Source organism: Pinus tabuliformis, chromosome 5_2 (assembly GCF_031772625.1).
Source record: "Pinus tabuliformis cultivar Carrire ecotype Pingquan chromosome 5_2, CPIR1, whole genome shotgun sequence".
In the NCBI taxonomy this organism is placed as follows: Eukaryota; Viridiplantae; Streptophyta; class Pinopsida; order Pinales; family Pinaceae; genus Pinus; species Pinus tabuliformis.
The window spans coordinates 524,698,487-524,720,643 of record NC_142306.1 but is presented as its reverse complement, the minus strand read 5'-3'; the positions used below and the strand labels follow the sequence as shown (position 1 = coordinate 524,720,643).

At 36.6% G+C, this 22,157-nt stretch overlaps 1 protein-coding gene across 1 annotated transcript; it reads right to left on the bottom strand.

The window, feature by feature from the left end:
- Positions 1-480: 480 nt before the first annotated feature.
- LOC149160011 (uncharacterized) lies at positions 481-2,243 on the bottom strand. The gene is made up of 3 exons (XM_089433614.1): positions 1,403-2,243; positions 876-1,247; positions 481-788 (listed from the first exon to the last, which is right to left on the bottom strand). Exons 1-3 carry the CDS (start codon positions 2,156-2,158, stop codon positions 711-713), a joined length of 1,206 nt encoding a protein of 401 aa, XP_089289740.1. The 5' UTR covers positions 2,159-2,243; the 3' UTR covers positions 481-710.
- Between the last annotated feature and the right edge of the window lie 19,914 nt (positions 2,244-22,157).

The window sequence follows — 22,157 nt, the reverse complement described above, 5'->3', positions numbered from 1 at the left end:
GGATACTCTTAGTAACAAAACAGGATTCAAAATACAAAACTTATAAAAAGTACTTGTTCTCATTTATTTAAGCATGTGACCTTTCAAAATACAAAACTTATAACAAATGTTTATTCTCATTTATTTAAGCATGGGAACGAAGACTTAGACAGAAGCTTCATGCTTAGGCATTTCATAAGGCAGAGAATATAATGTCTACTCCTACATAGTGGAAAGAGTGCTTATATTTATTTATAGAAGATAAGAAGAATAACGGAGAAAAATGAAAAGAGAATTCCTATGACCGCAATAGACCAACCAAAAGAAAAACTGCTCCCACAGAGAGGAAAAAGTGCTTATGGCAGAGAATATAATTTCTACTCCTACATAGTGGAAAGAGTGCTTATATTTATTTATAGAAGATAAGAAGAATAACAGAGAAAATTGAAAAGAGAATTCCTATGGCCGCAATAGACCAACCAAAAAAAACTGCTCCCACAGAGAGGAAAAAGTGCTTATATTTATTTAGACAAGTTTGTTTTAAGTCTGTTACAGTAGTCTTAAATTTACAGTAGTCTCGAACAGCCTTGTTCGAGAAGTGAATATCCATTTCAACAGAATTATGCAGCCAGAAGAAAAGTGAACTATATATGCAGCCACAAGAATATCCATTTCAACAGAAATATGCAGCCAGAAGAAGAGTAAACTATACATTACTTTATCATGGAATCTTATGGAAGATTTCCATTCATCAAATGATCAATTCTCCCGTGTAGGACAGCGCTATCAAATTGGCGAAAATCTGAGAGCTGCAAGGTTAAGAAGTAGAAACGTTAAACTACCCTGAGAAAAAAAATCAGATAAACAGTCAATGGTTTAATACAATAATACATTACCTTTGACTGAATGCTATAAAAGACCCTATCATTTATAGCAGAAACAGTAGCATCAACAACTTCAAGTCCGGCTTCTTGCAAAACCATTAGCAGAATAGATAACTCAATCTGGTTTTTGAAAGTGTTTACGGTGACTTGAATGCCTGGACCAAATTTGCCAACCCTAATTGTCTGATGTTTTTCCGGTTCAATGGGGGCTCGAGCCTGGGAAGCTTGTAGGTTTTTATAAACACATGAGCTGGTGGAAAATGGTTTAACAGTGGCCATGAATTTTAGCTCATCTCTTTTCTTTCCGACCTCTATTACCTTGTCTTGTAAATGAGAAATGTATTTAATGGCTTCCAGCAGTTTGTCCGATAATGTGTATTTTGTCTACACACATAACAATAACAAATAAAATCATTGCCCCTTTTGTTTTGCTGTAAACACTTTTATTAATATGTTTCATCTTAAAAAATGGCAAATACAAGTAAAGCCACTGCCCCTTTTCTTTTGCTTTTAATACTTTTATTTATAGAAAACCTAACCTTGCGGTACTCCTCGGGGAGTAGCGATATCAGTGTTGAACAAAGCGCTTTCATCTTATTTCGCCTCTGCCTTTCCACCAGTTTCTGAACATTCCCAACACGTACCCTGCTGGCCTCATGATCATCATCACCACCACCTCCTCCCGCTGCTTTCTTCTTTCGATGGATCCGCGTCGGTGGCAAACTAGGGTTGCTGGAATCCAGCAAAGAATTTGCTGCCGAGTTACAGGTTAGAATTTGAGTGGGATCGCCAAAGTTGGCTACGAATTTTGGCCAATATTGAGTGAGCGCCTGTGAAGAATCATCCTCGGGAGTCTGATCAAGCTGCACCACCGGCCCTAAAGAAGCTGTTCCGAGCAGGCCGGAATCATGCGGCTTTTCGGTGGATAGAGCATCAAGTATTACCACTGCAGGGGCATCGGCATCAATACAAGTTCCGGGTTCCAGAAAATTCATCGATTGGGTCTGCGTTTGCATGTGAATGCCTTCATTAGTATCAATATGAGGAAGACACGCTGCTGCTTGAGAGTAAGATGACGAACACGGCTCGTATGCACATTTACAGGAATAGCTTCTCCTCCACCAATCTTCCATTCTCAACTCTCCCCGCCGCAGCCAGATAAATGAAGAGGACTGAGGATCGGTTACCAAACAAAAAATCAGAATTTTCAACTCTCTGTTCCAGTCAGATGTATTCCTTGCCAGGGGAGGCTGTTCTTTCCGTTCAGATTTGAGGGACAGGTAAAAGTAAATCATTATTGTTGAATTTTACTGTAGGATAAAAACGTTTATTTTAGAGTTTTAGATAAAAAATTAATTCGTTTTGCATGCGTTTCTGGGGGTAAAGTTTTGGTATTTCATACGTTGGATAAACAATTCTTCCTGGTTTATTTTATTTTTCTCACATTTTGAAACACCTTAAAACCCTATGGTATCATTTCTAAAGTTTTTGTTTTACCAAATTTCAACGAAAATATGATTTTCCAGCATATAGAGTAAACAATTTACTGTTTCTTTGTGATTACGATGAGCTGGTAAGCCGCAAAAGGAATAGATTAGGGAATGTGTTCCACTATTTGAAAAGGAATAGACGAAGGAACCTCATCCCTGCACATGTTCTAACCCTACTTAGGAAGCTATCTAAATTTTTAGGTTTGGAGGGAAAGAATGATTCGGAACGTATTATTTTGGGCGAGTCATATAATGTTGCCTTTTAAATTATATAACTTAAAGTAGATGGACAATATTTTTTAAAATATATGATTCCGTAAATCAAGTGTCAAGCTGTAAACCTCGTGAAAACATACATTGACCATTCATATGCGCATCATACCATTTATAGCTAAAAACATTTTTTGAAAGATACCGCTAAGACATTTTTTGAAAGATACACATGCTTGATGTTAATGTTTATGGTTTTAATTTAGGTCACTATTATAATTATTTAAAGTAGACGGGACAAATATTACATTATATTAATATTTTTTAAAATATATTATTCCTTAAATCAAGTGTCACGCTGTAAACCTTGTCAAAAAATACTTCGACCATTCATATTCATATGCGCATCATTTCATGTTTATAGCTAAAAACATTTTTTGAAAGATACACATGCTTGATGTTAATGCTTATGATTTTAATTTAGTTCACTATTATAATTATTTAAATTATGTTTCGTAAGTAATGATATTGACAATTGTTGATTTCTTTTCAATATAAATTGCAATGAATACTGTTTGAATGTTTTTGTTGTAATAAAGGTTAAAAATTTATTTAAAAAATGTTTTATTCATCCAAACATAATTGATAAGAAAATTAATAAATTTGAAATCTACTCAAAATAAGAGAAAATTAAGATGAGTGGATTGTATCAATAGAATAAAATTATGAATATGATAAGAAGAGTTGTATTAAAAGAGATAAGAGTTATTGGAAAATGGGGAAATGCCAAAAATCAGATAAATATTTGAAGTGATTGGACATTTATTCATAGTATTAATTATTTATATAGCCATGTTCTAATGTCACTTATCTCTAATCATATACATAGCTATGTCATTTATCATTATTCTTAATATATATTTAAAACTAATATTTTTCAACCAAATGTAAATAATTATAACAATTTTAATATTATCTTCTCATTTAAAAATGACCATGAAAATATTTCTAGCTTATTAAGTCACTACCACACATATCAATATTTTCATTATTTTGTAATCGAGCCCTGCTCTATTGGAGTTTGCCCCCTCGAAGAGGGAAGTGAACATTACTTTCCTTTCTAAATAATAAAATACATGCTGTTATTTCTCATTGTTCTATGTTCTAGATTATAATTCTTCACACATTTGGTATTCTAGTATCTTCTCGTAGGCCAAGAGCATAACAAGTGGTATCAGAGCACTTTCCAAGGCTGCTGGGATCTCCATTTTTAGCATAATTTTCTTTTTTGGCTAGAGATGTGTTCCGCCGTCTTTAAACCACGGGATTTGTCATTGAGCGCATAAACATGCAGATTTGGGGAGGCATGCACGCAGGAAATACAAGAGGTGGTCATCCTTGTTGGACTCCCTTATAACCCTTGTGGGTACCCCTTTGAGTAGTAGTGCATTAGACAGAACCGTGCACGGACTGTCTTCCACGTACCCTCTGGGTATATTGGAAGCCCCCTAGGCTCACCTGAAACCTCGTCGTAGATAAACCGTCAATCATCTTGCTGCTACAGTACACCGAGAACAACACTCGGGGAGATTATTCGCGCGTATGATAGGGTAGTCAGGTAGTACAGCTAAGGGTACAGTTGATCCTCCTTAGTTAGTGCCCTGAAAGATTGGGCTGAGTACTACTGTTGGACCCTTATGTATATTGCGATCTGTAGCACCTGACACTCCTTGAGACCATAGTTCCCTTATCTCTCTACAAATCGCTCATCATCTTCTTTGCCATATCAGATCTAGCAACTTGGGTTTTGTTGCAGCCGCAACAATCAGATCCGCCATTCAGATCTAGCAGCGAGAGTTCGGTCACTGCCACATTCCTACTCACACTCTGTAGTTGAGGGTTTCACAGACAGATCTGACTATTTGTGCAGGGAGGCTTGTGGCTCCTATACCTTGGGGTGATTCTCACAAGACATTGGTCAGGATTAACTTTTCTCATAATTGGCTATTGTAGTATTCCCAAGCGAGGAGTAAAACTTCGTTCGGAGTAAACAAAAAGAAAAGTTGGAGGCCCTCCCGGGACGCTTATAGGAGACTTAGCCCATAAGAATTAGGACGACGGGCAGAGCAAGGTGGTACCATTCACTTGTCGGCTTCAAATTTTCGGGTGGTCCCAATTTTTTTTTCACAATAACAACAAGTGCATTGGATCTATACATGGTACAAACCAGAGCTCAAGCTATGGCCAATGAGAAGATAGACACCCTTGAACAAAAGTTGGAGGACTTAACGAAGCAAGTCCAGTCCTTAAATGACGTAATCACAAAGGGCAAGTCAGGGTTACAATCGGAGGCATATGCTTTTAATGAAAACCATGAGGGCGAATCTAGCAATTCTGTTCACCCTTATGGAAACCACCAACAGTCCCACCCTTGACCACCCAAGCTGGACATGTATAAATTTGATGGCTCTCATCCGGCCATTGGCTGTCACAAATGGAGCAATATTTCACATTGAATCACATCAGAGATTATGAGACTAAGCTAAGTGTGGGCAGCCTTTACTTGGACCAAGAAAGATGGCAATGGTGGTAGTGGCATTAATGATGCTATGCAAGGCCAATGACTTGGCAAAATTCTCAAAAGCCCTTTCTGATTGCTTTGAACATGAATCTAACTTTTTGGGTTGTCTTACTAAGCTCAGATAGATAGGCACAGTACAAGAATATATTAAAGCCTTTGAAGCATTAGCCTTCCACACAGGAGGTCTAGCAGATGAATTCTACTTGGAATGTTTTATCAGTGGTCTCAAAGATGCCATACAAGCCCATGTCCGGATGCACTACCCAACCACATGGCTAGCAGCTTGCACGATGGCTCATGAAGTGGAATGCGCGTTAGCGGCCCAGTCGCCTCGTCCAAATTTCATAGCCAAGGGACACCCCACCCAGGCTCCAAGCACTACCCAAACACTTAAGGTTCAAAAGGTGTCACCAACAGAAATGGCGGAAAGAAGAAAACAAGCATTGTGTTACTACTGTGGTGACAAATACTCCCCAGGGCATAAATGCAAGGAACCCAAATTATTTCAAATTGATGCTACTGAGGAATCCCCACCCTTTGAGGGACCAGAGGAGGAAGATGAGGACAACTAGCAGGACAATGAGCTCCCAGCTACACCAGAAGAGCCAGTTATCTCGCAGCATGCTTTGGTAGGCATTTCTTCTCCCCAAACTCTCAAAATCAGAGGTTTTGTTAAACATCGCCCTATAGTAGTCTTGATTGATAGTGGCAGCATGCATAACTTTATCCATCAAAGAGTCGCAGAAGCAGTGCATTGTTTTGTCAGAGGAGTCTCTAATTTCTAGGTCCAGATTGGTGATAGGGGGGCAATGAAATGTGACGGTCACTGTGAAAATGTCAAAATTCAAATGGGGGATTACCACCTAAAGACCCACATGTTTGCCATCAACATGGGTGGCTATGACATTGTCTTGGGGGCTAAATGGCTCTGCACACTCGACCCAATCACAATGGATTTCCACGAGTTATATATGAGCTTTAAGCAGAATGACCACACACATACCCTCCGTGGACTCCAGGCAGGTGCTCCTTCTATCATCAGCTCGCATCGGATGGAAAAGTTGTTAAAAAAGGGCCACCATGGAGTTATCGCCTAATTTAATGCCATCCAGGCCTTCGAGCCCACTTCTCTTCATATTCATCTTGAGATGCAACTGATCCGAATCGGATCCATAAACCACTGTCAAAGAACCTTGACTGTATCGGGATGAAACAAATCTTTAAAGAATCCAAAACAGCATCAAAATCACCCTAAACCAGCGGCAATGGCAGCCAGCGTGGAATGACGAGGACCTCGGTCAAAGCGCACTGACCGAGGCCCATGGAGACTGCGCGGGAGGTCAAAGCAGCCCCTGGGAGCCCCGGATCAGGAAAAGGAGGCGATTTTTGATGCGCGAGCGAACAGGGCCAAAATGGGAAAGCCCGAGCACCAGGTCGCGTGGGGAAACAGGAGGATCGTGGGTGAGAAAAGGTAAAAGCGCTAAAATACAAAGGTGGGACCCGCGCTCTAGAAACTGGCGGTTTTGATCAGGGTGCCCTTGAATGGTAAGAGGTTTTGGATAGGAGCGGAGCGATTCCATACACCGATCGACGCGTGGCAGCGGAGGTGAGAGAAAACCACCGTTGATCGCGCGCTATCGGTCGAGCAAGTCAACCACGCTCGACGTGCGTATGACGTCGGATCTTGAGGAGCCCAGATCGGACGGCTGAGATTGTGCCCAATGGAAAGAAGCGGAATCTAAAGGGAATTAGGTCGCATTCTAAAGAGATTTGGAGTCCGTTTGACTGCCACGGTGGAGGAAGAATGCATCCACAATGTAACTGAAGAAACGAACCGACGAAGCATGCTGGCACCAGTTAAATGGGGACATGTGGCCACTCCCTGGGCGTTCATGCTGACGCCGAACAGGGAACTCCAAGCGCAGCTACAGAAGGAGAATCGACGTAGGCGGGAGAGGAACCGAACAGGCATAGGGATCGAATGGCTAAAGCCATGAACAGAGACAGTCAAACCGCAAGAGAGTGGAGGGGGGAACCCGAATTGAGAGGAGTCCAAGCGACCAAGAGAGACAGTGAATAGTGAACCCTGAGAGGAGGACTGAACACAGAGAACAGTAAAGCCAAGCAGAGGAGATAGAGGGCCGAGCTGACCACAAGCAGCGTCGACCACCAGAGAGCTTGAAGATTCAAGCCTTCCCATAGAGGAATCTATCCAGACTGAGCATCAAAATTGGCTCTTTCCACTGTAGACCAAGGGTCACAGAGCTGGTAGGAAGGAAAAGAGTTTGTGTACTCCGAGTGGCTTGGGGAATCCAAGAACCACCCTGCCAAGCAAAATCTGCTTCAGGAGAACTCATATTGAGTCCCTGTATTGTAATTTCTCTACTGAAAGACACAATAAAACAAGGCCACCACTGAAGTTGGACTGGAGACGTAGCCCTGGAGAATAGGGTGAACTCCTTATTAAAAATTGTTTGTGTCTTTACGTTGCTTACTGTATTTCTCTGCTGTCTTTCCACTTATTTTCTGTGTATTGGCAATCTTATCGATCCGTTATTTCAATAACACAGACCACACACACCAGCACATGAGTTTGTAATACCTTTTGTTTAATAAATCTTCAACTGAGGTCACTCACAGGGTGATTATCAGATCAAGTGGTATCAGAGCTATAGGTTGTAAGGTTAGACAAGCTTGTGTTGGTTTAGCTATGAATGCTCACTAGATCAAAGCTCAAATTAGGAGAAGGAGAGTTGGTGGAAACTAATCCTGAAATTGGGAGAGTCTATTCTCGGAAGACAATGTCAGAGGAAGGTTCTATAGGGCCAGACCCTCAATTCATAGAAAGTTTCCTAGCTATAACGTCTATGGTAGAAGAAATGTATAGGGACTTTAGAAAGCATAAGGATGAAGATTCATCAGGCTCTAAACAAGATAAAGAAGAAGATTAATCTCATTCCCATGATCGCTCAAAAGGAAAGGGGAAAGAAGAAAGCTTTCCTACACCTCCTAATAGCCCTGTGCATAGTAAGAAAGCATCTTTGATTAAACTGGATGTTAAATTTGATTTTCCTATATATGATGGAGAGCTAAATGTTGAAAAGTTGGACAAGTGGATTAGACAAATTGATGTGTATTGCAGAGTACAGAACATAGACTCAGACAAGGATAAGATACAGCTCACAAGCCTATGCTTAGGAGGCACTGCCTTGGTTTGGTGGGAAGGCAGAACCCAAGCTGATATGAAGAAGCATGGTAAGACCATCTCTGTCTGGAGTGAATTTGTTGCTGCAATCAAAAAGAAGTTCTATCCATTGGCCTACATGCGACAAGCCATGATGAGTTGGCAAACTCTTTGGCAGTTGAAGGGGCAAAGTGTGCAAGGGTATACTCAAGAGTTCAGAAAGAGAGCATTGATGTTGGGCATCTCATTAGACTCACCAGAAACTCTTTTGAAGTACATTGGTGGTCTACACAGCTACATGAGGCATATGATCCTCATGTTTAATCCCACTAGTATAGATGAGGTATCTGTACAAGCTACTCATCTAGAAGCTAGAGGAAAGAATGGAAATCCGGAAGTTGGGGGACCATCCCAACCCACTGTAAGCAAGAGCAAGGAGAAAAGAAAGCAGAAGTGGAAAGCAAGGAAGGCTAACACTACACAGAAAGGCAAAGCTTCATGCACTCACTGTAAAAGGGAGGGGCATGATGATGAGCACTGTTGGATTCTGCATCCAGAGCTGAGACCTAAGAAGTCCGAGGGCAAGAAGAAGAAGACTGCTGCAGCTATTCAGAAAGATTTGGGGTCAGATTCGGGAGATGAGACAATCATTGCAGCCACAGGTATAAAAGGTAAGAATTCTGAAGCATCTACTAGTAATTCTGCTCAATCTGTTATTGATGAAGAATATGAGAGAAAAAGACATGAGCTTTTCCATATTCGAGTTGTTTCCAAAAATCAAAAGATTGATACTTTGTTTGATAGTGGCTCACAAGTAAATCTAATTTTTGAAGCAATTGTAAGGAAATTGGGATTAGCAACTACACCTCATAAGAAGCCATACCCATTAGGTTGGTTAAATGATAAAGCACAACTACAAGTGACTAGACACTGTAAACTCAAGTTTTCTTTTGGTTCAGCATTTGTAGATGAGGTTGAGTTAGATGTAATTCCTTTGGATATATGTGCAATTGTTTTAGGAAGTCCTTACTTGTATGATAGAAAGGCTATTTTCTATAGAGCTAAGAACAAGTATCTACTTATTAAAGATGGAATCGAATACTTTGTAAGAGCTCATAAGCTCAAGAATAATTATACTCTCATAATCTCAGGGCAGATGAAAAGAATGATAAATTCATGCAAACAGTTCTTACTGATGGTTGTAAAGGAAAAGATACCTGATAAAACCAATGTATTTAAGGGCTGTAATGCTGATCAGCAAGCTGATATAGAAAATATTGTTTCAGAGTATGATGTCTTATTTAAGGAACCTAAAGGTCTGCCACCCAAAAAGGGAATAGTACATGATATTATTTTGTAGCAAGATGTTCCTTTGCCTAACATTGGGATGTATAGGTTGTCTGCTTTAGAGAATGTTGAAATCAAGAAGCAGGTGCAGGAGCTGCTCGAGAAAGGGTTCATCAGGCCTAGCACATCAGCATGTGGGTCACCAATCGTTTTGGTGAGGAAGAAAGATGTCTCATGGAGAATGTGCATTGATTACCGAGCACTGAATAAGATAACAATCAAAAATCGTTATCCCCTTCCTCGCATAGATGATCTTTTAGATCAATTGAAGGAAGCTGTTTATTTCACCAAGCTGGATTTGCACAGTGGATACCATCAGGTCAAAGTTGCAGAGCAAGATGCATGGAAGACTACTTTCAAAACAAAGCAGGGATTGTATGAATGGCTTGTTATGCCTTTTGGCCTAACTAATGCTCCTGCTACTTTCATGAGATTAATGAATGATGTGCTCATACCTTTTCTTGATGATTTTGTTATTCTGTATCTGGATGACATTCTGATTTTTAGTAAGACGTGGGAAGAACATTTAAAGCATGTTAAGCAGACATTAGATGTGTTGAAAAGAGAAAAACTTTATGTTAAACTCTCCAAATGTGAATTTGGCAAAACCTCTCTAAATTATTTGGGTCACATCGTAGGCGGAGGTGAATTGAAAATAGATCCCTCTAAAGTGGCAGACATAGTAAACCGGCCTAACCCCAAGTCTGCTAAAGAAGTGAGAAGCTTCTTAGGAGCAGCACAGTATTGGAGGAAGTTCATTTCAAATTTTTCCTCAATTGCAGCTCCCTTACATGCTTTGACAGGATTGAACAAGGTGTTTCAATGGGGAGGCAAACAACAAAAAGCCTTCGACACCTTGAAAGAAAAAATTAGTACAGCACCTATACTAGCACTGCCAGATCTACAAAGATGATTTGAGATCCAAACTAATGCCAGTGACCATGCCATGGGAGCAGTGTTGACACACCACGGTAAACCCATATGTTATCATTCTGAGACTTTTAATCTTGCAGTAGTTAACTATCCTACATATGATAAAGAATTGTATGCATTAGTTTAGAGTGTGAAAAAGTGGAAACATTACTTAATGGGCAAAGAAACAGTAATACATACTGATCATCAACCACTTCAGTACCTACACTCCCAAACTAAGTTGCAGCAATCAAGACATTACAGATGGATGGGTTTTCTACAACAGTTTCATTTAGTCATCAGATATAAAAAGGGCATACATAACAAGGTTGCAGACATGTTATCTAGATCCATTATAAATGCATCTACCATACTTAAGCATAATTATGTGTTGCATGAAAGCTACATAGAAAAATATGCTCAGGATATGGATTTTAAAGATGTATATGCAACTTTGAGTCAAGGCAAAAGAGTAGAAGAATTGGACTATCGTGTGAAGGATCGACTCTTATATCATTGTGGGAAACTCTGCATTCCACAAACTGAGAGAGCAAAGATAATTAGGGAAGCACACATTTCTCTAATATCAGGTCACTTTGGGGTAAGTAAAATAGTTGCATAGCTGCAAAGGTTCTGTTATTGGCCGAAAATGAGTGAGACAGTTTCTAGATATGTAAAGGGGTGTGCTATGTGTGCTAAAAGCAAGCCCAGCAATAGAAAACTAGGCTTGTACACTCCATTGCCAGTTCCTTCTCACCCTTAGGAAAGCATTTCCATGGATTTCATTAGAGGGCTGCCTAAATCTAGGAAAGGTCATGATTATCTATATGTGATTGTGGATAGGTTCAACAAAATGTGTATTTTGATACCCTGTAGTAAGCAGATTACAGCTGAACAAACTACAAAATTATTCTTTGAACATGTAGGGGTTCATTTTGGATTACCCACTTCTATTGTATCTGATCGAGACACCTAATTTGTGGGGAAGCTTTGGTCCAGTCTGTGGGAACTAATGGACACCAAATTAAAGAAAAGCACAACTTTTCATCCACAAACAGATGGCCAGACAGAAGTGGTTAACAGAATGGTGATCCACTTACTGAGAGGATATTGCAGCAAACATCCTAAGCTTTGGGATGAATGCTTGTGTTATGTGCAGCATGTTTACAATAGAGCCAAACACTCTTCTACCCAGAGATCTCCTTTTGAGACCTGTTTTGGTTTCATACCAAGGTCTCCTTTGGATTTTGTCTTTGGTAAAGATACCATGGTTGATAGAGACAGTGATGTGGACAAGACAACTAGGTTCGTTGAGCAGATCCAGGAGATCCACCAGGCAGTACAGGAATAGCTGGAAAAGAGCCAAGCCAAGTACAAGGCTAGGCATGATAAGCATCGGATGGATCATAATTTTCAAGTTGGAGACCAAGTCCGACTATATATCAGCAATGACAGGAGGCAAGGTGAAGGTAAAAAGCTAAAACCTATCAGGTATGGACCCTTCAGAATACTTGAGAAGATTGGTGAAAATGCTTTTTGCCTTGATCTACCAGCTTACATGCACATCTACGCAGTCATGAATGCAGATTGCTTGAGGTTGTTTGAACCTTCAATGATTAAGGACCCTGAAGAACAGAGTCAATTACCCTCTGTTGACGACTTGCTACCTAAATATCTAAGTGAATTACGGGAAGACACAATGCTGGACAGGAAGGTAAGGACGATGCGTAGTGGACAAATGGAATACCTCAGGATTGGGCTTAAAGGTTCAAAACCGAGCAGTGCAAAGTGGATTGAGATTGGACAAGTGAGACAGCAGTTTCCTCACTTAGTCGATGCTTGAAGAAAACCAACTTTTGGTGGTCCAAAAGCTTTTTTTTTTTAGTGGGAAGGCCGTGATCCAAATTGGATCCATAAACGACTGTCAAATAACCTTGACTGTATCGGGACGAAACAAATCTTTAAAGAATCGAAAATGGCATCAAAAACACCCTGAACCAGCGGCAATTGCAGCCAGTGTGGAACGACGAGGACCTCGGTCAAAGCGCACTGACTGAGGCCCATGGAGACTGCGCGGGAGGTCAAAGTAGCCCCTGGGAGCCCCAAATCAGGAAAAGGAGGTGATTTTTGATGCGTGATTAGTGCCTTAGCGCCTTAGCGCCTAGGCGCTAATCGCGCATCTCTAGGCAAACAGGGCCAAAATGGGAAAGCCCGAGCAACCAGTCGCGTGGGGAAACCGGAGGATCGCGGGCGAGAAAAGGTAAAAGTGCTAAAATACAAAGGTGGGACCCGCGCTCTGGAAACTGGCAGTTTTGATCGGGGTGCCCTTGAATGGTAAGAGGTTTTGGACAGGAGCGGAGCGATTCCATACACCGATCGGCGCGTGGCAGCGGAGGTGAGAGAAAACCGCCATTGATCGCGTGCTATCGGTCGAGCAAGTCAACCACGCTCGACGTGCGTATGACGTCGGATCTTGAGGAACCTAGATCGGATGGCTGAGATTGTGCCCGATGGAAAGAAGCGGAATCTACAGGGAATTAAGTCACATTCTAAAGAGATTTGGAGTCTGTTTGACTGCCACGTTGGAGGAAGAATGCATGCACAACGTAACTGAAGAAACGAACCGACGAAGCATGCTGGCAGCAATTAAATGGGGACACGTGGCCACTCCCTGGGCGTTCATGCTCACGCCGAATAGGGAACTCCAAGTGCAACTACAGAAGGAGAATCGACGCAGGCGGGAGAGGAACCGAACAGGCATAGGGATCGAATGGCTAAAGCCATGAACAGAGACAGTCGAACCGCAAGAGAGTGGAGGGGGGAACTCGAATTGAGAGGAGTCAAAGCGACCAAGAGAGACAGTGAACAGTGAACCCTAAGAGGAGGACTGAACACAGAGAATAGTAAAGCCAAGCAGAGGAGACAGAGGGTCGAGCTGACCACAGGCAGCGTTGAGCACCAGAGATCTTGAAGATTCAAGCCTTCCCATAGAGGAATCTGTCTGGACTGAGCATCACAATTGGCTCTTTCCACTGTAGACCAAGGGTCACAGAGCTGGTAGGAAGGAAAAGAGTCTGTGTACTCCAAGTGGCTTGGGGAATCCAAGAACCACCCTGCCAAGCAAAATCTGCTTCAGGAGAACTCATATTGAGTCCCCGTATTGTAATTTCTCTGCTGAAAGACACAATAAAACAAGGCCACCACTGAAGTTGGACCGGATACGTAGCCCTGGAGAATAGGGTGAACTCCTTATTAAAAATTGTTTGTGTCTTTACGTTGCTTACTGTATTTCTCTGCTGTCTTTCCACTTATTTTCTATGTATTGGCAATCTTATCGATCCGTTGTTTCAATAACACAGAACACACACACCAGCACATGAGTCTGTAATACCTTTTGTTTAATAAATATTCAACTTAGGTCACTCATAGGGTGATTATCAGATCATTAACAGGTCTTAAACAACCATCTACAGGTCTTTGACAAACCTCATGAGCTTCCACGCTCAAGAGGGGAACATGATCATAGCATTACTTTGGTCCCAGGGGCACAACCACCAAACGTGTGCCCATATAGATACCCTTTCACCCAAAAGAATGAAATTGAAAAAATCATCAAGGAACTCTTGGAAGCCGCTGGCATTCATCCTAGCATTAGTCCTTATTCATCGTCTGTGGTCATGGTGCTCAAGAAAGACGGGGAATGGCATATGTGTCCAAACTTCAGGGCCCTCAATAAGCTAACGGTCAAAGATAAATTTCCCAACCCCATTGTTGATGATTTGCTAGATGAACTAAATGGGGCTCAATTCTTTACTAAGCTAGACCTTCGCTCGGGCTATCACCAAATTCGCATGAAAGAAGTAGACATTCCAAAGACTGCTTTCCGAACTCATGAAGGCCATTATGAATTCTTGGTAATTTCGTTTGGTCTTTGTAATACCCCATCCACTTTTCAGAGCCTCATGAATCACCTGCTCAAACCATATCTCAGAAAATTTGTCCTTGTTTTCTTTGATGACATCTTCATCTAGAGCCTCACTTGGGAAAAACATCTTCAACATGTAGACCTGCTCTTGCAACTGCTCCGGAAGCATAAATTATTTGTCAAATTGTCCAAGTGCTCTTTTGGCATGAAGGAAGTCGAGTATTTGGGCCACATTGTGGGGTGTCAAGGTGTCAAGGTGTATCCTAAAAAGATCCAGGCAATGCAGGATTGGCCCCAACCAAAGACCTTGAAGAGTTTGAGAGGATTTTTGGGTCTCATCGGCTACTATCGTAAATTTTTCCGCAACTATGGTCACATTGCTAGACCCCTCACTCACCTTCTCAAGAAAAATTCATTCCTCTAGAATGATGAAAGGCAACAGGCATTTATAGCTCTCAACACATGCCATGTGTTCCACTCTCATATTGGCACTACCTGACTTCACCAAATCTTTTGTGATTGAATGTGATGCTTCATGTATGGGTATTGGGGCTGTCTTAATGCAGGAAGGTCAACCCTTGGTCTTCACTAGCCAACAACTAAGTGGGACAAATTTGGGACAATATACCTATGAGAAGGAGATGATGGCCATCTTACATGCAGTGGATACTTGGTGACCATACTTATTGGGGCGGCATTTCCAAATCCACATAGACCATCAAAGCCTTAATTTTTTTTTGGAGCAATGCCTATCTTCGCCACAACAAAATAAATGGCTAGCCAAAATGTTGGGATATGATTATGAGATAATTTACAAGAAAGGGCGCGAAAATGTCGTAGCAGATGCTTTATCACGCCAATTTGGGGAGGAAAGAACCGTGCTAGCAATCTCTCTTCCCATTCCAGAGTGGATTGAAGAGGCTCGCAAGGAATGGTTTTCACATCCTTCGCTCTCCCAACTCATTAATAAATTATAAGCAGATCCAAATTCCACAGCATGCTACTCTTGGCAGGATGAGATTCTTCACTACAAGGACAAAGTAGTGATATCACCAACATCCACCCTCAAAAGTCGCATTTTGGCAGAGTTGCACTCATCTCCCACTGTAAGCCATTCAAGCTTTCAGAAGACTTATGCTCCCACTCAGCATTCATTCTTTCGGATAGGCATGAAAAAGGACACTCTTACTTTTGTAGCTGAATGTGATGCGTGTTAGTGCCACAAAGGAGAAACAGTCAAATACCCAAGCACTTTACAACCATTTCCCATCCCTGCCTCAATCTGGATGGATGTTTCTATGGATTTCATTACTAGTCTTTCGAAGTCGGGCAACAAGTCAGCGATCATGGTGGTTGTGGACAAACTTTCTAAGTATGCTCATTTTTGCACCCTACCCCACCCTTTTACACCCTCTTTGGTAGCTCAATCTTTCATGGACAAGATCTTCAAATTGCATGGAATGCCCACTTCCATAGTGTCTAATCGTGACCTAATCTTCACCAGTAAATTTTGGCAGGAACTCTTCAAGCTACAAGGTACCCAACTCCAACTCAGTACTTCCTATCATCCCCAAACTGATGGTCAAACTGAAGCAATCAACAAATGTCTGGAGACCTGCCTCAGGTGTTTCACTTCAGAAAAGCAACATCTATGGGTACAGTGGTTGCCTCTAGCCGAATGGTGGTATAATACTAACTATCATGCCACCACCAAGATGACTCCATATGAAGCAGTTTATGGTCAACTCCCCCCTTCACCTACTTCTTATATCCCAGAATGCTCTAAGGTACAAGCAGTGGATCAACTCCTACAGAACCGTGCAACCATGCTTTCCCACCTCAAAGATAATCTCCATCAAGCTCAAAATCACATGAATCAATAGGCAAACCAACATCATTCAAAGCGCACATTTCAAGAAGGGGATCAAGTATTCTTGAGGCTGCAACCATATAAGCAAACATCACTCAAAGACAATGGTTGTCAGAAATTATCTCCAAAATTCTACGAACTGTATGAAATACTTCAGCACATCAGAGAAGTAGCCTACAAGCTAGCCTTGCCACCCACTACAAAAAATCCATCACGTCTTCCATGTCTCATTCCTCAAGAAAGTGGTTGGGAACAATTGTAGAATTCAAGCTCGTCTACCCGAATTGGATGAAGAAGGTTCAATTTGGCTCCAACTTGAACAGGTTCTTGACATGCGAGAATGGCACCTGTGCGGCCGCACGATCAAGGAAGTCCTCGTCAAATGGAAAGACACCTCTCCAGAAGATGTGACCTGGGAACCAGCCACTGTTCTTCAGCAATTTCCGCAGCTTCAGCCTTGAAGACAAGGCTATTTTTATGGGGGAGGGAATGTTAGGTTCCAACCCTAACCCCCTTATTTATGTAATAGGGTCAAGTCGTAGTTATAGTTAGTTAAAGAGTCAATAGATCTCATATTAATAATTGTAAGTGGTTGACCCGCATTTAAAGAAGGTACCATAGTTAGTTGCAAATGGGCCATGTTATTAGATAGATGATATTAATAAGAACTATGGTACTGACCCATGGTATTGCATGTATGAATCCTATATAAAGGATAGAGACTCCCCATTGAGGAGCGTCGTGTCTTATTTTGTAATCGAGCCTTGCTCTATTAGAGGTTGCCCCCTCGAAGAGGCAAGTGAACATTGCTTTTCTTTTTGAATAATAAAATACATGCTATTATTTGTCATTGTTCTGTGTTCTGGGTTATAATTCTTCGCATATTTGGTATTCTAGTATCTTCTCGCAGGTCAAGAGCACAACAAATTGTGACATATGATGAATCATTGAAGATATAGATTAGTAAACAAAGTGCATTTTTAAAGTAGAAGATAAACATAAAACACATACATTATGCCAAATTGACATATTCTATAACTTTTCCAACATAGATTGCCTCTTAATCTTCAAAGATGGTTTTTCAAGTTCCAATAGAAAATATTTGATATATTTTGAAAAAATACAGGTAGTAGATGACATCAGATAAGATAAATAAAATAATATTAATTCACGAAGAATATGATGGCTATCTTTCCAAATCTAAATTTGCATCACAACTTAACAAATTTTAGAAATCATGAAAATGAGTCAAGACATCAGCTCATTCATAAGTTTTGGTGTAAAACATGCACCTTCGATGGTAAAGCATTGTGACATATAATGAATCATTGAAGATAAAAATTAGTAAACAAAATTCCTTTAAAAAGTAAGTAGATGATAAAGAGAAAACACTTACATTATGCCAAATGACAGATTCTATAACTCTTCTAACATAGATTACCTCTTAATCTTCAAAGATGGGTTTTCAAGTTCCAATAGAAAATATTTGATAGATTTTGAAAAAATATAGGTAGTAGATGACATCAGATAAGATAAATAAAATAATATTAATTCATGAAAAATATGATGAATATCTTTCCAAATCTACATATGCATCACAACCTAACAAATTTCCACATCATGAAAATGAGTCAGACATCATCTCCTAATTATTCATAAGTTTTGGTGTAAAATATGAAACTTTGATGGGAAAATCTAGTGCAGTGTGGTTGATGATGTTCAATATCTCCAATGTCTCCTTAGAGAAAATTATCTTTGAAATTGTAAAAAAACATTTTGAATTTCCCTAACACTAGCAATAAATTATTTTAGTATTTTGCACTGCCCCCTCAACAACATAGGGCTTACCCTCAACATCACAAGGTTTATATATCATCGATTTATATTAACATGTGTAAAGAGCATTGTAAAAATTTACATGGTCACCAACCCTATACATTGTTGAAAACATTGCTTATTCACACAACCAAATGAACCACCAACCATCTATAACTTACCACCTCAAAACTACCAAAAAAAAATAATTAAAAAAAAAAAAGACAATAACAATGACCAATTGGATGGTTCCAAAAGTTCAATGTCATGGATTTGAAAATTAATTTCAAATTCAGTCTCCATATAACTAATTAAAATCTAATTAAAGACTAATTATAAAAGTCATATATGATACTTTGATAGATTGTGACAATAACTTAGAGGTAGTTCATTCCAATCTCTTCGACTGAATATCTATCACAAACTTAATAGGAAATATAGCACTAAAAATAGAATAAATAAAACACAAGCTAGACTCTCATCATCATCATTATTAATAAAAATTAACACACTTAAAATATCTTATTGAATTAAACTTGAAACCTTTAAATATAAAATGTGATAACAAAATTCTTCTTCCTTAAATAAATAAAATATTTTAAAATACATAAATTAAGTGATAAAGTTAGTAAAATAATGATTACATTATACCAAATTTAAATTTGAAAATATATTCATCTACTATTTAAAAAAATTAATTAACATTAAAAATTAAATAAAATATTTTACTAATTTGGATATTAATTTGTATTAAAAAATTAAATGAAATATGTTATTAATTTTATTTTTTATCACATTCATAATATAAATAATAGAAAGAAAATTATTTTTATAGTTAAATATTTTATAAATTACATTATTGTTAAAAACTTAAGTTATGATAAAATAATAATAATGTAATTTTAAGGTTTGGTGAAGTTAGATATGAAATCAATGTATGAGATTATATGAAATCAATGTATGAGATTTTTCATAGATTTGCCTTTTTTATTTATCTCATAAGCTTCATTAATCATAATGGATGGTTCCAAAAGTTTGGCAAAAATAATGTTAATGTCATGGATTTGAAGATTAATTTCAAATCTAGCCTCATTTTATCCTCATAAGAAACCATATTGGATGGTTCCAAAAGTTTCGCAAAAATAATCTTAATGTCATGGATTTGAAGATTAATTTCAAATCCAGTCTCCATATAACTAATTAAACGGTAATTAGAAACATCAATATGATACTTTGAAATATGATTACACTAACTTAGAGGTATTTCATTCAATATGATACTTTGAAAGATGATGACAATAACTTAGAGGCATTTCATTCGAAGAGATCAATATGATACTTTGAAAGATGATAACACTAACTTAGAAGTATTTCACTCAATATGATACTTTGAAAGATGATGACAATAACTTAGAGGCATTTCATTGGAATATCTTCGACTCAATAATATAGATAATATTCTGAAATATTTTATTAATTTTATTCTTATCACATTAATAATATAAATAATATTAAGAAATTAATTTTTATAGTTAAATATTTTATAAATTATATTATCGTCAAAAACATAAGTTATGATAAAATAATAATCATGTAATTTTAATATTTGGTTAAGCTAGATATCAAATTAGTGTTTGAGATTTTTATAGATTTGCTTCTCTTATTTATGAAACCATATTGGATGGTTCTAAAAGTTGGCAAAAATAATGTGTAGAAGATTAATTTTAAATACTTGATATAACTAATCAAAATTTAAAACTTCTAGAGAATAATGTTATGAAATATTTTATTAATTTTATTTTTATCACATTAATAATATAAATAATATTAAGAAATTAATTTTTATAGTTAAATATTTTATAAATTACATTATTGTAAAAAAACTTAAGTTATGATAAAATAATAATAATGTAATTTTAAGGTTTGGTTAAGCTAGATATCAAATTAGTGTTTGATATTTTTTATAGATTTTCTTCTCTTATTTATGAAATCATATTGGATGATTTTAAAAGTTTGGCAAAAATAATGTCAATATCATGGATGTGGAAGATTAATTTTAAATACTCCATATATTATCAAGAGTTAAAACTTGTAAAGATGTAAATAGTCTATCCTTTTTTCATTGAACCAATAACTTTTTATAAAAATATTATCCTATTAAATCAAATTGTTATAATAATTTGAGTTTACAAAACATATAAAAACATTCCATCTATTTGATATTTCAATTCTTAAAATTTTATATTAATTGAGGTTGAAATTTTATTTTCAAATGTAATAGTATATTAACTTATTTATTAAATCATAATTTAAAATATTTTTTACATATAGATTTACTTCTCTTATTTATAAAACCTTATTGGAGGGTTCTAAAAGTTTGGAAAAAATAATGTCAATATCATGGATGTAGAAGATTAATTTTAAATATTCCGTGTAACATCAAAATTTAAAACTTCTAAAGATGTAAATAGTATATCTTTTTTTATTTGAACCAATAACTTTTTGTAAAAATATTATCCTATTAAATCAAATTGTTATAATAATTTGAATTTACAAAACATATAAAAATATTGAAGTTATCTGATATTTCAATTCTTAAAATTTTATATTAATTGAGGTTTGAATTTTATTTTCAAATGTAATGGTATATTAACTTATCTATTAAATCATAATTTAAAATATTTTTTATATAATTTATTAATAAAAAAATAAAATATTTAACATGTATCTCAACTATACATAAAATTATATATAATTATTTTAAATAATTTGAGATGAAAAAACAAATATTTCATATCTCTTAAAAATAAAATAAAATATTAAATTTAAAAAATAAAAAACAATAAAAATTATAAATATAAATTTAAACACATTATAAGAAAGTTAAAAATAGTTTAAGAGGTTTGGATATTAATTATATATAACTACTTTAAATCATGTTTAATAGAAAAACAAATATTTCAAATTTCTTAAGAAAAAATAATCTGCAATGGAAAAACAAATATTTCAAATTTCTTAAAAATAAAATTAAATATTAAATTTAAAAAATAAAAAACAAAAAAAACTTTAAAAAACAAAAAAAACTTATAAATACACATTTAAATACATTACAAGAAAGTTAAAAATAAATTATAAATTCAAATTTAAATACATTGTAAGAAACTTAAAAATAGTTTAAGAAATTTAGATATTAATTATATATAACTATTTTAAATAATTTGTAATGGAAAAGCAAATCCAAAAATCTTCATAAATTAACAAATCTTTCAAATCTTTTAAGAATAAAATAAAATATTAAATTAAAAAGAAAAACAATAAAAATTATAAATTTAAATTTAAATACATTATAAGAAAATCAAAAATAGTTTAAAAGGTTTGGATATTAATCCATATTTAAAAAATACTAGCTAATATCAAAAATTGAATGAAATATTTTATTAATTTAATATGTCTGGATATTAATTTGTGTTTAACAAAATATTGATTAACATTAAAAATTAAATGAAATATTTTATTAATTTTATTTTTATTACATTGATAAAATAAATAATCTTAAGAAATTTATTTTTATAATTAAATATTTTTAAAATTATATTATTATTAAAAACTTAAATTATGATAAAATAATAATAATAATAATATAGTTTTAAAGTTTTGTTAAGGTGAAAACTATTAATTAACTTTAAAAATTAAATGAAATATTTTATTAGTTTAGTATGTTTGGATATTAATTTGTATTTAACAAACTATTGATTAACATTAAAAATTAAATGAAATATTTTATTAATTTTATTTCTATTACTTTCATAAAATGAATAATATTAAGAATTTTTTTTAGTTAAATATTTTTAAAATCATATTATTGTTAAAAATTTAAGTTATGATAAAATAATAATAATTTAGTTTTAAGGTTTGGTAAAGTTAGATATCAAATCAGTGTATAATTTTTTTTAGATATTT